Raw genomic sequence first — 15,529 nt, 5'->3', positions numbered from 1 at the left:
GGATGGCTTATGTGCAGTATGGTGACATGTAGGAGCTGTTAGGGGATGACATGCTCAGTTGCTCTGTGGGGATTCACATGTGCAGTCTGGCCAGTACAGTAGTAGGATATGTGAGAAGCTTGAGCATGCTCAGTTAGGACAGAATCTTCAGCAATTTTAGCTGTTATTCTCAAATAAGTCTCTACTAAGCATGTGCAAACTGGGGCTTTTCTAAGGCTTGTAGGTAAGGCTGGTTGGAAAATAAGAATTCCATCTCACAAAAAATATTTTTGGTTTCAAAGTTTTTTGTTCTGCACTGGAGAAAGTTAGCTTCATCTAAGGTTGTCTTGCCAAAGAGACAGCTCCTGTCAGCCCAGGCCCCTCTCTTGGCTCAACCTCAGTTCATGGAGGGAGAAGAAGAATACAGTGGAGGTGACCACTTCCTGAAGGTCACCTGCCTTTAGCCATCTCATCATCCTCCCCAGATGAGGCAGTTAATCCTCAATCCACTGCTTCAATGGACAAGCTAATGGTCTTCTAGCACCCATTAAAGAGAATAGTGGAGATGCTGGATATTTTGCTGTGAAGACTCATCCAAGAGAATCAACATAAGCTTCTGGATATCCTGCAGCCTTCCTCCTTGTGGCAAGTGGCCAGGCCCATTAATGATGGACTGCTCGAATCAGCCTAATTGATTGGGCATATGCTTGTCTTAGTCACAGCAACATCGAAAGCTCTCAACAGGAGACATCAGGTGCTAGCTAAAGGGTTTGAGTATTTCTGTGAAAACCTACTGGTATTCTTGTATTACAGGCGGCTCATGTGAAGCCAAAGCAGGAGGGCTAACCAAAGCCTTCCTCTCAAGAGAAAGACCTGAAGAAATCAAACCTCTTTTGGAGGAAAGTGTATACCCAAGTGTGACATTGTCTAATTAAAATATGACAACGTAGATCATTATTGCTACCACTGTTACATATTTGCAACAAATCTTGTATAAAGTGTGTCAAATTAGGTGTCAGTTAAAAAGTTATTTGCTGCATATGATTGTGTTGTTTGTATGCATGTATCATTTTTGTATTTGATATTAGGAGTATTGGCTCTATACCTGGATTTCAAATGTTTGCTCCTGGGTAGCACCCACAAGGTATTTAGCCTGCACATCTTGAAGGGACTATTCAAGTTAAAATGGCTCATCAAGGAACACTTAACTCACAGTGTACCATGGGAGACGCCTGTCTACACTTAATGGACTTTCTATGAACGTTCAATCTGGAGTATAGGTAATGGCTTCTGCTGTGACTAAGTGAAATTATGCATGGACATGTGATTTGCCCATGTGACCCCAAACACCATCTTGCTACCTGTAATTTTCCACAGTGAGAACAATGGGTTTCCCTTCACTTGAGAGAACTTGATGGACCTGATGGACTTTCCTGAGGACGTTTCAGCCAGACTCTGGGTAATGGCTGCTATAAGTCATCGAAGCATGCAAGGGCATGTGACTAGCTCATGTGGTACTGAACTCCATCTTGTATGCCTGTACTTTTCCACAAACTGTGCTGAGGGATTTGATTGGAACAATGAGTTTCCCTCCACATGGGAGAAGCTATAAAAGGCCCTGGAAACATCTCCATTTGGCCTCTTTCCTGCTTTAGCCTCTGGACTATGGACTTATACTAAGCATTCTAACCAAGGGACTGAGAACCTTCCAATGATTTGGAAGCAACCAATAAGCCAGCAATTTACTCCATCCATGCTACAAGCCTGATTCAAGAACTTCGCATTTATTGTATGTATTTGATTCCTTTAACCAATTTTAGCTCCTGTCTGTCTATTTATAAATAAACCTTTAGATTTTAAATTCTAAAGGACTGGCAATAGCATGATTATTGGGTAAGATCTGAGTTATATATTGACCTGGGTGTGTGGCTGGTCCTTTGGGATCAGGAGAACCTTTTGTTTGATGAAACTGATTTTAAAGAACCACTCATCTTTAAGTCTAGTGTCTGGGTGTTGAATCCAGGACTGGAATACCTAAGGAGGCTGTATTTCTGACTTCTTGTTAGCCAGTGTGGTGAGACAGAAGTTTACTTTTGTTGCTGGTTTGGTATATCTCATGGAAGAATAACCACCAGTTTTGGGGTGTCTGCCTTTTTCCCCAGCAGCTTGTCCTGAATTTGGTATTCTCAGTTGTGACCCATGAAGGCATGGTGACACCAAGACTTTAGTTGGGAGTAGTGAATGTTCAAGTGCTGCTCTCCACATACAACTTTCCTTTATGGGACAGACTGTGGAAAGGACAGCTTGAGGAACTGGCAAGCTTTCAGCCCAAACAGTGCTCTAAGTGGCACTTGATGCATCAAATGCAGCCACCAGATCAATGGCCAGTGCCAGGGTGATGAGGTCTTTGTAGCATTAAGCAATGGAAATTAAACTGGAAGTCTAGGTCACCATGGAGGACCTTCCATTCAAAGACAGTGAGCTCTTTAACAATGATATGGATGAGGCTCTCCATGCCCTAAGAGTCCAGAACTACTTTGAGATCTTTAGGCTTGTGCATCTCATCCCCAAAAAGGAAGCACCTGAGACAATAGCAACCCTATGACAGACCACAGTCACTATCCGCATTAACAGTCCTCCGAGCCTTGAGGAAGAGGCAGTGATTTCACCACATTCTTCCTTGGCTGCCCCACATTCCAGGGCTCCTGACATAAACCAGTTTTCACAAGTACATTGAGAGTCTGGCTAGACCATCTGCAGATCCTCCTCCTGTCCCTCTTTTTGGCAACCACCTGTCCCACTTGCCACTATTTCCTAATCCCAAAGAAGAAAGGGGGGTGGGGGGGTTTGAAGACCTATCCTCAGCCTTCACCATCTCAACACCTTTGTCCATTGCTTCAAATTCCATATTGTGACTCTTGCCTCTGTAAATCCCCTCCCTGGATCCCATGGACTGGCTTGCCAGCTCTCAACCTTCAAGATGCCTACCTTCACATCTAATGCATCCTGCTCACAGAAAATAACTGAGATTCCTGATGCGTATTTCACTATCGGTAGAATCCTACCCTTTGGTTTCTCCACAGCCCTGCATGTACTCCCCATGTCCCAGCTGAGGCCTGTCTGAGAAGACAAGGAGTCCAGGTGTATTCCTACTTAAATGACTGGCTGATACAGGGAGAATCCTCCCAGCAAGTGACAGACTTATTTCAAAGGACACTTAAGCCTCTTCGCTGTGCTGGGACTCAGGGTAAACAAGGAAAAATCCACACTGACCCTGTCTCTGAGCATAGTTTATTGGGGCACTTTTAGATTTCAGGTATATTAGAACATACCTTTCTGAAACTGCAGACTCTGCTCACTCTCTTTGAGCAACTTGAAACACACTCTGAGTACGACCAGCCTCAGATTCTTGGGGTACATGTTGGAATGGACATATATCACAGGCAGCATGCCAGACTTCACCTGCAATCTTTGCAAGGGTGGTTAAGATTGGTAGATACACCAACCTCTACCAAAAGGCACAGCATGGACTGGTTGGTCCATTTCTTAAAGTTCTATCATTATTTGCAACCTGTCCCCATAAGTACCTGAGGTTCTGCTGCACAGGAAGCGCAGATGCGGTCTTTGATGTTTTCTCTTTCCTCTGGTGAGCTCCTGGTGTGATGTATGCCTTTCCATTAAGACACATGATGCCTAGGGTCTCGAGGAAATTGAGGCAGGTTGGGTTATCATAATTCCAGCAAAGTCCAGACAGCTTTGGTACTCAAGCCTTGTGAACCTTTCACGATGACATCTCATCTCCTTACCAGATCTGGTCTTACAGAACAATGGCTGAATCCTGCATCTGATAGCCTGGATGCTGGCTGGCTAACATCTACAGAAAGGATCTGCTCTGCTGCATTTCAAGCCATCTTGCTCCAAAACAGGAAACCCTTGCCCAAACTGACTTATGGAAGAGGATTTCTGTCTGGGCAATTCAGCATCAGCTCTTCCTTGGTAGCAGCCCCGATTTCAGCTATACTGAACTACTTACTTTCTCTAAAACAATAAAACCTGACCCATAGTTTGATATGAGTACACCTGGCAGAGACATTGGTGAATCATCTTCCTGCACAAGGCTGTACCATTTTCTAGCACCCCACAAGGTTCTTCATTGGGTGCTCACATGCTTGCCCACTGGTCTGGCAGTGGGAACCCCCTCCTGCCTTGATCCTCAACTTGGTGATGACTGGACTGATGGGTCCACCCTTGGAACCATTGGCTACCAGGTCTCTTTATCACATGTTGAGGAAGACAGCCTCTTTGGTGGCCATCACATCAGCCAGGGGAATAGGAGAGATTCAGGCCTTTGTGGTGGGGTCCCCCCAACATTCTTTCACGAGAACATTGTCACTCTCAGATCTCACCTTAAGTTTCTGCCTAAGGTGGTTTCCAGCTTCTGCACCAGTCTTTTCACATTCCCTAAACTGCATTCCACTCTAGGTAAAATGAGACTTCACTTGCTGGATAATCCTGAGCATTGTCATTTTATTTAGATATGACCATGCCATTCAGGTGTACATCTAGACTGTGGCATTTGTGGAATGGGCTAAGGAGCAACCTATGTCATCAAAGACTGTCAAAGCACAGTCTCTGATTGTGTTATGACAAGTTTTGGCTAAGAAAGATCTACCTGGACAGATTAAAGCTCATTCACTGCTCAAGTAGCTTTGTTGACCTGCTTGGGTAATATCCCCATATCAGAGAGATGTAGGGCATCAACATGGAGTTCAATCCATACCGCTACCACTCATTATTCTCTGATGCAAGCTACCAGGTTGGATGCTAGTTTTGGTAGAGTGCTAATTCTACAATTATTCTTCAGGTAAGCTTCTGTTCACCCTAGCTCTGGGCAACCATTTTAGTCACAGTAACTGTGGCTCTTCAAGATGTGTTGTTCACACAGATTTCAAAAAGCACCCTCCATCACCACTCAGAGGACTCCTGGTCCTACAGGATTCTTATTGGTGAAGTAACTGATTTTGGGTTGTGGCCACCCCACCCTTCATGTCCTTGACTGTAGGCACTAGTGTGGCCTTAGCAGACATTGATGTTCAAAAGAATCCAATCTGATCCACATGGACACTGAGTGGAATGTGTGTAAAAACAAACAAACAAACAAAAAACCCATCTCTAAGAACTACAGTTACTGGAAGGTAAGTAACAATATTTGTTAGTAGGACTGAGTTTCATCTTGTACACCAGAAGCGTAGATGTCTATTGCGTGGAAAATTTAGTTACGTTTTTAGATCTTTACAGTAGTTCTCTTTGTTTTATTATTTTTTATCCAAGAGCATGCATGCCTTATGTTGTTTGTGTGACTTGAATGTCATCTTCTAATGAAGAGAACTCTGTTATTGAAAATGTTAATATTGGTTAATTTTGACCTGTGATTTAAACCTTAATTTTTTTGGTTAGTAATTAAAAGATCATATCCTGCTTTAAGATCTTCGGAGGCTGACTTACAATTTGATATGCAGTATAGTTGTAGCCATGTTGGTCCCAGGATATTAGAGAGACAAGGTGGGGTGAGGTAATATATTTTATTGGACCAAATTCTGTTGGGAGGAGAGAAGCTTTCGTGCTATACAGCTCTTCTTCAGGTCTGGGAAAGGTACTCCGTGTCACAGTTAAATACAAGTTCGAACAGTTAGTTTAATACACGTAGTTAGCACATGTTCTAAGGGGCCATTTGAAATCAGACAATTGCTATGCTCTCGACTGACCTCACAAAGGAAAATGATAAAAGACAAAAACACAATATCACCTGTGGATGAACACTTTTCACAAAGTGATCAGTCTATATCTGACCTATCAATCCTCATTCTCAAAGGAAATCTGAACAACACTTTCAAAAGACAAGCCTGGGAGCTGAAATTCATAACTTTGCTAGACCCTAAAAATCATGATCTAAAAAAGACACCGGATTTATGTCTTATTACAACGATCTGTAACCCACTAACCCCCCTTTTTGTCTTATGACTGCAGGAGTGTTAACAGGCCTCTTCACCTTGAGTAGTCCCTTAGAGTAGGTGCTAACTATTTGTGCTAAACTATCTGTTCGGCCTTCTATTTAGTTGTGACACTCTGGGCTTGTCTACACTACCACTTACTTCCCTGCAACTTACATTGCTCAGGGGTGTGAATAATCCACACCCCTGAGCAATGTAAATTATACTGACCTAAGCGCCAATGTAGATAGTGCATTGTCGGCAGGAGAACTTCTCCAGCTGACATAGCTACCGCCTATCACGGGGTGGAGTAAATAAGTCAATGGGAGAGCTCTCTTCTGTCAGTTTAGAGCAGGGGTTCTCAAACTGGGGGTCATGACCCCTCGGGGGGTTGCAAGGTAGTTACATGGGAGTTGCAAGCTGTCAGCTTTGTGGGGCTGTCAGCCCCGAGTCCCCATTAAATTACATTACCTCCCCATTTTTAATTTTTAAGGGGGGGGGGTCACACTCAGAGGCTTGCTATGTGAGGGGGCTCACCAATACAAAAAGTTTGAAAAGCACTGGTTTAGAGCGTCTGCACCAGATGCGCTACAGCGGTGCAGCTGCATTAGCCCTCGGAGTACCTTTCCCAGATCTGAAAAAGAGTTCCGTATAAGCTCAAAAGCTTGTGTCTCTCCAATGGAAGTTGGTCCAATAAAATATATAACCTGAAACACATTGAGAGTTAGTAGGAAAATTTTGTACTAAAGCAAATTAATTTAAGCTAAATCACTGAATAACATTCCTGTCTATGCTGCTTATAGTAAAAGGATTTTTTACCTTTATCTTAGGAGAGTAGTTGGAATAAGGTTTTTGATATATCGAAGTATCTCTGTAGCAAAGGGTGCATAAGGTATTCTTTATAAGCTCTATTTCATCCCTTCTAATGACCTTTTTAAAAAAAATTCCATTAGAGGAAATTTTTCATGTTTAGCCTGAAGGTAAGCCTTTGGAATGTCAGCCAAATAACTTGTTTTGTGGAGCTGTGAAGTAAAATACGTATTACTCAATTCAAACTGTTTTTTAAATTTGAACACTTGTTATGGATTTAGCATTCCATGAAAACTAGTATATCATATATATTTTTAAAATAGTGCCCACAGGTGTGCTAGGTACTTGAGACATATGGTGCAAGTCCTTAAAAGCTTAACATTCAGACATGACATAAGATGTTAAATAACTTTGGGAGGGGACAGGCTGAAGAAGGATGAATTGCAGCCCTACAACTAGATGGTGATTCAGTATAAGTATGTGTACAACTTGAAGGTTCAATTATTTAAATTTTAAAATGGTAATTAGGATTGACACTATATCTGAGTGTTATGGAAGAAGCAAGTCTTTTTGGTGGGATTTCAGTGGGAAGAGGGTAGGAGTGGTCTGATATATTTGATGGGACTTGGTTTAGAAGTCCGTTAACAAGAAGATTCGGTAACCTCTAATTGTGGTGGGTCTTATTAACATGTACATTCACCAGATACTGAATGTCATACCAGGCACCTAATCTAAATTCATCATACCTGCTGTAGGCCTCACTTCAGAAAAGAGAGAAGGATTCTACTTGTCAGTCACTAACCTAAGTAGGTATATGGCACACGCAGTGCCTTTTATATTATGATGGCATTAAATATCTTGGCTAATAACTTTAAAATACAGCAACTGGATGCTTCAAGCAGTAGAATAGGCTTGGTTTTGCCAGTTTTTTAAAGCTTTGTAAGGAGTCTCTTATTTAAGTTGGAATAAAGTAACCTGAAATACCTGCTATTACAGGTTTCCTGCTTCTGGTGATAACAGATAGTGAAGCAACTATGTTTATAACTAAAGGAAGATTTTTGTATTTGTTATGTTGAGGCATTTGCCATGGTCCAGTGGATAGGCATTGGTTTGAATCGGGCCCGCTGTTGCGACAGTAATAGAGTATCAGTCACTTTCTACAAACACTAAAAATAAATAACTTCATTAGAATAAACCGTATCCTTCTGAAAGCTACTTCTCTCACCTTGTTTCACAATAGAGATATTGCCAGGACATACTCCAGCTCATTCTGCCTGTCTTTCTAGAGATGTAAAGGAAATCTAAACAGGCCTGTGAGTATTTGTCATTCTGAGCCTCTGGAGAATCTCGGTGATCAAAAGAGTTCCTTGATAAGGTATCAACTACCACTGCAGACTTTCTTGGTGTGTATATTAAGTCACGTTCAAATCTCAAATGCATGAGCAATCTCTGGCATCTAAGGCAGGACCTTATTTTGGTCTCCAGTGTTTATTATGAATTTGGTGGTGGTCTGTCACAAGCTTGAAAATAATCTAAGACCCTCAAAATATCTTGTGAACCTCTCTCATGCTCTCAAAGTGTTCGCTTTATTTGGGGGTACCTGGTCTCAGTGCCTGAAAACTAGGACAATGCTATGGGCTTCCATTCATCTCTATGGAAATGGAGACCCTCCCACAGAGACCTAGCTAAAGATGGGATGGTCAACTGCTGTAGAATTGGGAACAGCAAAAAAAGACCATACTAGGGATGTAGACAACAAATTCTGTTAGCCAATGCTTCTGTGTTTTAATCTCCAATACGCAGAATCTATCTTGGTCTTCTGAGGACAGGCTAAGTCTGAATTTGTTCCAAAATTATATTATACTGAGGAGTTGCATCTTATAAGACACATTTTTTAGGGGGTGGCATCTCAATTAAAGCTTTGACTTTTTCTGGATCTGCCACCAACCCCCCCTCTGTTTGAATGCCTTAAGAACTGTAATAGGGTTTGTCATAGCACTTTTCTCTAATTTTAGTCCAACAGCCTCACTTGCCTTCAGAATTTGATTTAATCTTCTGTGCCTATAGAAGACATGGCCCAAGGGTACACGCTTGCCCTCTGTGCCTTAGTTTCCCCAACTGTAAAATGGAAATGATATCTAACTTAAAGGGTTTTGAAATCCTCTGATTAAAAATAGCTCTAAAAGTGTTTTGTGGTATTTGTCATGGGGGAGCAGAACACAAACTTACTTGCCCAAGTAGGGAAGTCTACTTGGGTCATTTTTTCTCTTTCGGGAAAAATCTTACCTTAGTACAAAGGTATAGTTGTTAGTTCAATCAGGAATTTTCATTGATTCCGTTTTCAACCTTGACTCAGCCTTGCAAAATAGGTTATAGAAAGGTCTTATTTACAAAAGTGTGGGTGCTGCAAAATAATTTCCTTTCTGTTGTGTTTCCAAAATAGTATGTAATATTGTCTCGCAAATCTTAGGGGTAAAAAAAAAAAAGTATAATCAAATAATATATATTAGGAAATTGACTTCTTTTGTGTGAAGGGGTTACCTTTCCCCACAATGGACATGCCTTCACCTTAGTCATATGAATCTCAAATGGGGAAGGGCTCTACTCCATTTTCATCATGGAAAGTTTGAGTTCTTGGTTATTCTCCCTACTCCCTACAGAAGTAGATCCAGCACCACTACCTACTGGATTGAAAACCCCAGGAGGTCTGATGACTTTCTAGACACAGTATCTTCTAAGGAAGCCCCAAAATGAAGGCAAAGTGTAGTGGGCTGTCATCATGTACAAAAACAATATCTGCCTGAACCTCTTTATAATGCCTTTTCAGTTTTAAGGGAGGGGCAAGGGTTTGTCTGTTTGCCCAAACCGGTTTGCCCATCCCTAATTGTAATGCAGGAAAGAAGAGAATTAAGGTTAGGATGAGAAACGTAAATGTGTCCTGAAATGAAAAATAATTTGGGGTTTGTGACTTGTTGGTTGGTGTGTTATGTTTTAATCTTGGGAATATAAAGTCTAGTTTATTTTCTGCTGATTTTGTTGATGTCTTGTTGATCTCAGATATGGACTGAACTTTCTCATACTTTAGCTGAAAGGTGGGGATGTTGGGGAAAATCCTCTCTCAAGTATTTCTCAGTTTGTTTAATGCCCACAAGTGTTAAGTAGTCTGAATAAAAATCACTCGGTTATCTTTGTTTCTCCTTGCATGTCATCCTACAAGTTCTCCGATAACTATAGTCGTTCAGGTTCCTGAACTTCTCAAAAATGGAAGTAAAACAAAAAATAAACGCACACACACCTTTTAGGCTTGATCTATTATAAAGAAGCAAAAAGTCACTTTTTGCCTATTGTAGGTCACTAAAATGAATCTTCTTACCCTGTTCTGATTCTGTCTCTGATGTTCACTGTGTAAAAACAGTGAGGATCAAGGATGGTGACAAAGATGTTTATAAAAAACAAAAACAAAGAAAATTGAACTGTTTTAGAGATGAGCTGTCCAAATTTTTTACTTAGTGTTATGTCCTGTATTACAAATGAGTCAAGTTCCTAGGACCTGAAAAATTACTCCAAACAATCTTTTTAAAAAATTCCAAAATTATCTTGAACAAAGATTTAGCTGCGACTTCGTTTATCCATGGTTTGATCCAGTTATCTCATATGCACACTGCTCTGTTCTTGATGGTTCAGGCCATACATCTCAGCATTGGAAGTGTAATTTCCCCAAAACACCTGAAACTAGGTCTAATTTACATTCCCTTAACTATAGTCAAAAGGCAATATTTGTAACACAACAGCTAATACCAAACAAACTTTAATATAAGCTCTCCCTATCCACACCCTCATATTAAAATATTACTGTGGGAAATTTCATGATGGTAGTGACTAAAATTTTTGATATATATGACAATAAATATAAATTAGAAGGTGTAAAAGCTGGCTTGCAAATCAGATATTTAGCAGCAGCCTGGCAGAAGTCACTGTTTCAAAAATATGTGTGCAAGCTGTGAGATCAATTACAGTAGAACCACAGTCTAAACAGTGCCCCCTGCCCCTTTTCCTGTAGTCACAGGCATGTATCAGCTTTCTGCCAAGAAGAGTAAACTTTCATCTCCACAAGCCTCATAACTGTACACAAATTGTTTCCAGTTTCACCAGTGTGGAAGCCAATTCCATTAGAGAGTCACAGTGATGACACAAGTTGTAATCTCTTCCCTTCTCACTGGTTGGAAGGATCACTGCTCCTATTCCCTTTCTTTTGAATCTCACTCTACAGCCCAAGCATTTGAAAACACCGCATAGTGCATAAAACAAAAGTAAAATTGTTAATGGGAGGACAGTAATGTAAGATTCCTAAAAGAATTAGAAAGGTATTTTGGTAAACATGGAATATCATGGTCCTAATAAATATGCTCCTTTCAGTCTCAATTCCTTCTGCGTAATCTCGCTCAATCCTAAACGGTTTATTTTTATTGTTAAGAGGTTTAACCCAGCTAGACCCTGTTTCAGCATTTACAGGCACATTCGTTCGCTTCATAAAATTGACTTAACTACACTTGTACAGAAAGGCTCAGATTTAAATTTGTATTTTGTTGTAAGGCGGTGCCCAGTCTCTGAGGGATGGCCTTTCAATCACCTTACAACGGGTGCAAGAGCACCATCCTCCTCCAATGTCACCCGGCGTTGTTGGGCTAGCCTGGGATACTGGCTCCCGTTTGACACGGCTAGGGTGGCAGACTGAAAACCTAGCTGAGCTTGGAGATGGAGATGAGCAGTGGGGCTGTAGCACACAATACAACCCGTTTAATAATGCATGGCCTCTTCCCCAGGCTCGCCATTTAGCCCTGGATCGGACATAGCCACCCCCCTCTGACTCGGGGAGCCCAGGGGACTCCTCAGCCGCTTAGCGTGACCCTGTGGTGCTGCCGTGCGGCGAGCGGGGCGCAGCTCGCCTCGCCTCGCCTCGCCTCGCGGCCGGGCTCTTACCCCTGGGCACGTCCACCTGGTGCCCCCTGCCCACGCCCTGCCAGTAGCTGAGCAGGCGCTCCTGCTCGGCCTCGTCGTCCTGGCTGCAGCCGTTGCTGTGATAAGCCGAGTCGGGGCTCTGCTCCTCGGCCATGCTGTCCAGGTCCTCCAGGGTGATCGCCCCCGGGGCGCCGGGCTCCCCGGCCGCGCCGCTCAGGCGGCAGCTGACCGCTTCCCGCTGCATGGCGGGGCCGGGACGAGGTGCTCTGCGCCCTGCGGCAGGGACCTCAGTGGCGGCGGCGGCTGTCAAGGCGGCGCTTTTGTTCGCCCTGCCGAGGGATTTCGGCGGGGCGGGGGCGGGGGCAGCCCGGGGCAGCCTTGGAGACTGCTCCGCCGGCACAACCCGCCGTTCCTAGCGCTTCCTGACAGCTGCTAGTCCCCGTCACCCTTCGCTGCCTTTGCCTTTCCCAGCCCCCTGGCCCGGGGGTCGCCACTTGCGTGGCGGTGCCCCCATCCGTCAGACTCGGGAGAGGTGGTGTTCTCATCTGGAAAATGTGACCACTGTAGAAAAAGGAGTGGCTTGCTTTACATTGCCTTCTTGCCAAAACAAGCATCTGAGTGTGGTTTTAGAAACAACATTTCTATTCAAACGGACATTAAAATTGAACTAAATATTACTCATTTGTATTTCAACCGTATAATTGCAAGAAAACCAAAATCACAAATAATTATACAATGTAAGTGTTTTGTAAACAGCTATACGTGCTTTGTGCAGCTGTATTCTTTCCTATTGCTTAGGATGTCTTTATTGGTTCTCTTCCCATTCTGCCTTTGAAAAACAGCAGATGAAAAAAATGATACAATTAATTATGCAAAATATAATTTAAATTAACTAAGATTATAAAATAATATTCCGTGGACTTCTGCTGTATTTTTTAACTTTACAGCTACATATAATCATTAGTGAAGATAGGACTATTGGTTGCAGCTGAAACATTTACTAACATTATCACAGTTTGATCCTTATCCAGGTTATTCCATTGAGTCTATATGCAATTGTCTGGATACTGGCCTGTAACTTTTGTTCTTGTACTATGAACACCTTCAGAAGAGGAGCCTGGGAGCTTAAATTCATAACTTTTTTAGACTCTAAAAATCATTGACTAGAGACACTGGATTTACAGTTTATTATAACAATCATAGAAGATTAGGGTTGGAGGAGACCTCAGGAGGCCATCTAGTCCAAACCTCTGCTCAAAGCAGGGCCAATCCCCAACTAAATCACCCCAATCTATATATAACCCACTAACATCCCGCCTCCCCAGGCTGCCTTTTCCCCCTCCCTTACTTTCCCCTCCATGTTTGTTGCGGGTTGTCTATATTACCTGCTGGATTGACAGGCAGCGATCAATCCAGCGAGGGTCAAATAGACTAGACGCGATAAATCAACTGCTGAGCGCTCTCCACCGGGGCGAGATGCACAGGCAGAGTCGACGGGAGAGTGTCAGCCATCAACTTACTGCAGTGAAGACACCGCGGTAAGTAGATCTAAGTACGTCGACTTCAGCAGTATAAGCTCAAAAACTAGTCTCTCTGATCAAGTGAAGTTGATCCAATAAAAGATATTACATTGTCTCTCTAATGTGTTTGTAAGTCACGTTTTCCTGGGAGCATGTTGTTAGTGAAAAAAAGGCTTATATTATGTTTGGCTAATGACAAGATGTGTTTTTTTACCATGAGGTACCTAGCATGCATTACCCGACCTGCTATAAAAACATAGCAGAGACCATGCACTTCAGTTTTACTGAAGAGTAAACTAGATGAGGTCAGCACTATGCCCCCGTGCCTGACCAATGCAAAGGAGTAACGTAACAAAATGGATTCATTCTTAAAAATCTTTTCACTGTTTGTAAGATGGCAGAATTACTTACGGAAATAGGGATTTTTAATTAATTTTAAATTGGAGTGGAGGGAGTCCAAAATAGCATTAAATGTTATAGGACTGTCTAGCTGTTTTAGGTATATGGATTCTTTGGAAGAGATAACAAAAGTATGAGTCTACACCCAGATCCACAAAGCTATTTAGCCTCTTAACTTCCATTGAAATCCGTGGATGTTAGGAGCTGAAATACCGTTGTGGATCTGGGCCTACTGCACCTGAAGGCTCAGGAACAAAAAGGCAAATGGAAATAATCCATTTTTTTTAATGTCATGACTTTTTTGAGTCCTAAAGAATAAAATTATTATAAAAATTAGAATTAAAAATTGCAAATTACAAATTCACAATAAAAAACATAGAAAATGTTATACTAAAACTACTTAGATGTGATTGCTAAAACTACTAGCAACTATTAATATTTTTAATTAGAGCTGTCATTTAATCGCAGTTAACTCACGCAATTAACTAAAAAAAATTAATCGCAATTAATCGCGCTGTTAAACAATAGAATACTAATTGAAATTTATTAAATATTTTTGGATGTTTTTCTATGTTTTCAAATATATTGATTTATATTACAACATAGAATACAAAGTGTACAGTGCTGACTTAATATTATTATTTTTATTACAAATATTTGCACTGTAAAAATGATAAACAAAAGAAATAGTATTTTTCAATTCACCTCATACAAGTACTGTAGTGCAATCTCTTTATCATGAGTCAAATTCAGGTTATCAGAACAGCTGATAAGACAAATTTGTGTACTGCTGTGTGGTTTTATGCAGACGTATAAACTAATAAGGAATTCTTTTCAATTCTAAAAACATGTATGACAATTCTGATTTTTTTTAGGAGTGTGTGTAGGTGTGTAAAATATTTCAGTGAATCAAGTCCCTTTTAGTAGCTCAGTACATCATTTCAGATGGAGAAGAGCTGCCTTGTCTAGGTATTGGGATGCACTGTGCCTTTAAGAACACAGCCCTGGAAAGTGGGTGCTGAGATGTTCCATCCTGTGAAAGGGAGGGGGAAGAAGCCCTTCTGTCATTTACACCTATTTCTGCAACCACTGTGGGTGGCTCACTCTATCTGTGGTACCTTTATCCCCTCTACCTCTTCCTGTCCCAGTGTTTTCTCCTTTTCCCAATATCTGGCAGTGCCTCTCTCCCATTCTTACCCCCAACTCCTACTCCCTGCCTGTGATTTTGCCCTTCTCCTTCCTCTAGCTCTAGCTGTTTGACCATCCTGTGCATTCATTCATTCCTCCTCCTCCCCCCCCCTTCCCCAATTCCGCCCCCCCCCCCCCCGTGCACCCTTGAACCTCCATAAACAGCAGGGAACACATTGGAGTCCCAGATAAGGGCAGAGTGAGGGTGGTGGCTTCAGCAAATATTACTGTAACCGCAAAGCAGCAGATTGTGACATTACACCTGCGTTGCATCGCTCACATGGCCTGGCCTGGGTGGAGTTCCAGGGCCCCAGGGCAGCCTATGCTGCCTCCATGTTGTCCCACACAGTGTCCCCCCAGGGCCACAGTGTCCCCCAGCCCTGGAGCACCCACAAAAAAAATGGTGGGTGCTTAGCATCCACCAGCCGCCCCCTTATCAGAACCTCCCCCTCCCTTGAGCGCCTCCCACCTGCTGGCAGCCCCGCCGGTCAGTGCCTCCCTCTCCCCACAGCGCTTCTTGCCCACCGCAGATCAACTGTTCCGTGGCATGCAGGAGGTGCTGGGGCGGGGGAGAGGGGGAGCGAGGGCTGGGCACGCGTGGGGGAGGATGTGGAACGGGGCAGGAAGAGGCAGGGTTGGGTGGGGCCTTGGGGGAAGGGGTGCAGTGGGGGCGGGGCTTGGGGC

The 15,529-nt window shown here is 42.7% G+C and overlaps 2 protein-coding genes across 3 annotated transcripts in view; one reads left to right on the top strand and one right to left on the bottom strand.

Annotated features, from left to right (window-relative positions):
* The window catches only part of LOC112117137 (heme-binding protein 2-like), a 32,807-nt gene extending 20,728 nt beyond the window's left edge, over positions 1 to 12,079 (bottom strand). The window contains exon 1 of one of the 2 annotated variants that reach the window (XM_024215016.3): positions 11,760 to 12,079. In XM_024215016.3, the coding sequence (XP_024070784.1) occupies positions 11,760 to 11,982 (223 nt within the window). In that variant the 5' untranslated portion in view covers positions 11,983 to 12,079. Of the gene's footprint in view, positions 1 to 3,566; positions 4,078 to 11,759 lie in introns of those variants that run through there. The other variant, XM_024215018.2, reaches the window with a different exon arrangement.
* FANCM (FA complementation group M) overlaps positions 1 to 15,529 on the top strand; it is a 150,604-nt gene that overhangs the window by 37,472 nt on the left and 97,603 nt on the right. The gene's annotated exons all lie outside the window — the stretch shown is intronic.

This window comes from Terrapene carolina, unplaced genomic scaffold (assembly GCF_002925995.2).
Source record: "Terrapene carolina triunguis isolate 2854851 unplaced genomic scaffold, T_m_triunguis-2.0 Scaffold189, whole genome shotgun sequence".
Taxonomy (NCBI): Eukaryota; Metazoa; Chordata; order Testudines; family Emydidae; genus Terrapene; species Terrapene triunguis.
This window is presented reverse-complemented; position numbering and strand designations above follow the sequence as displayed.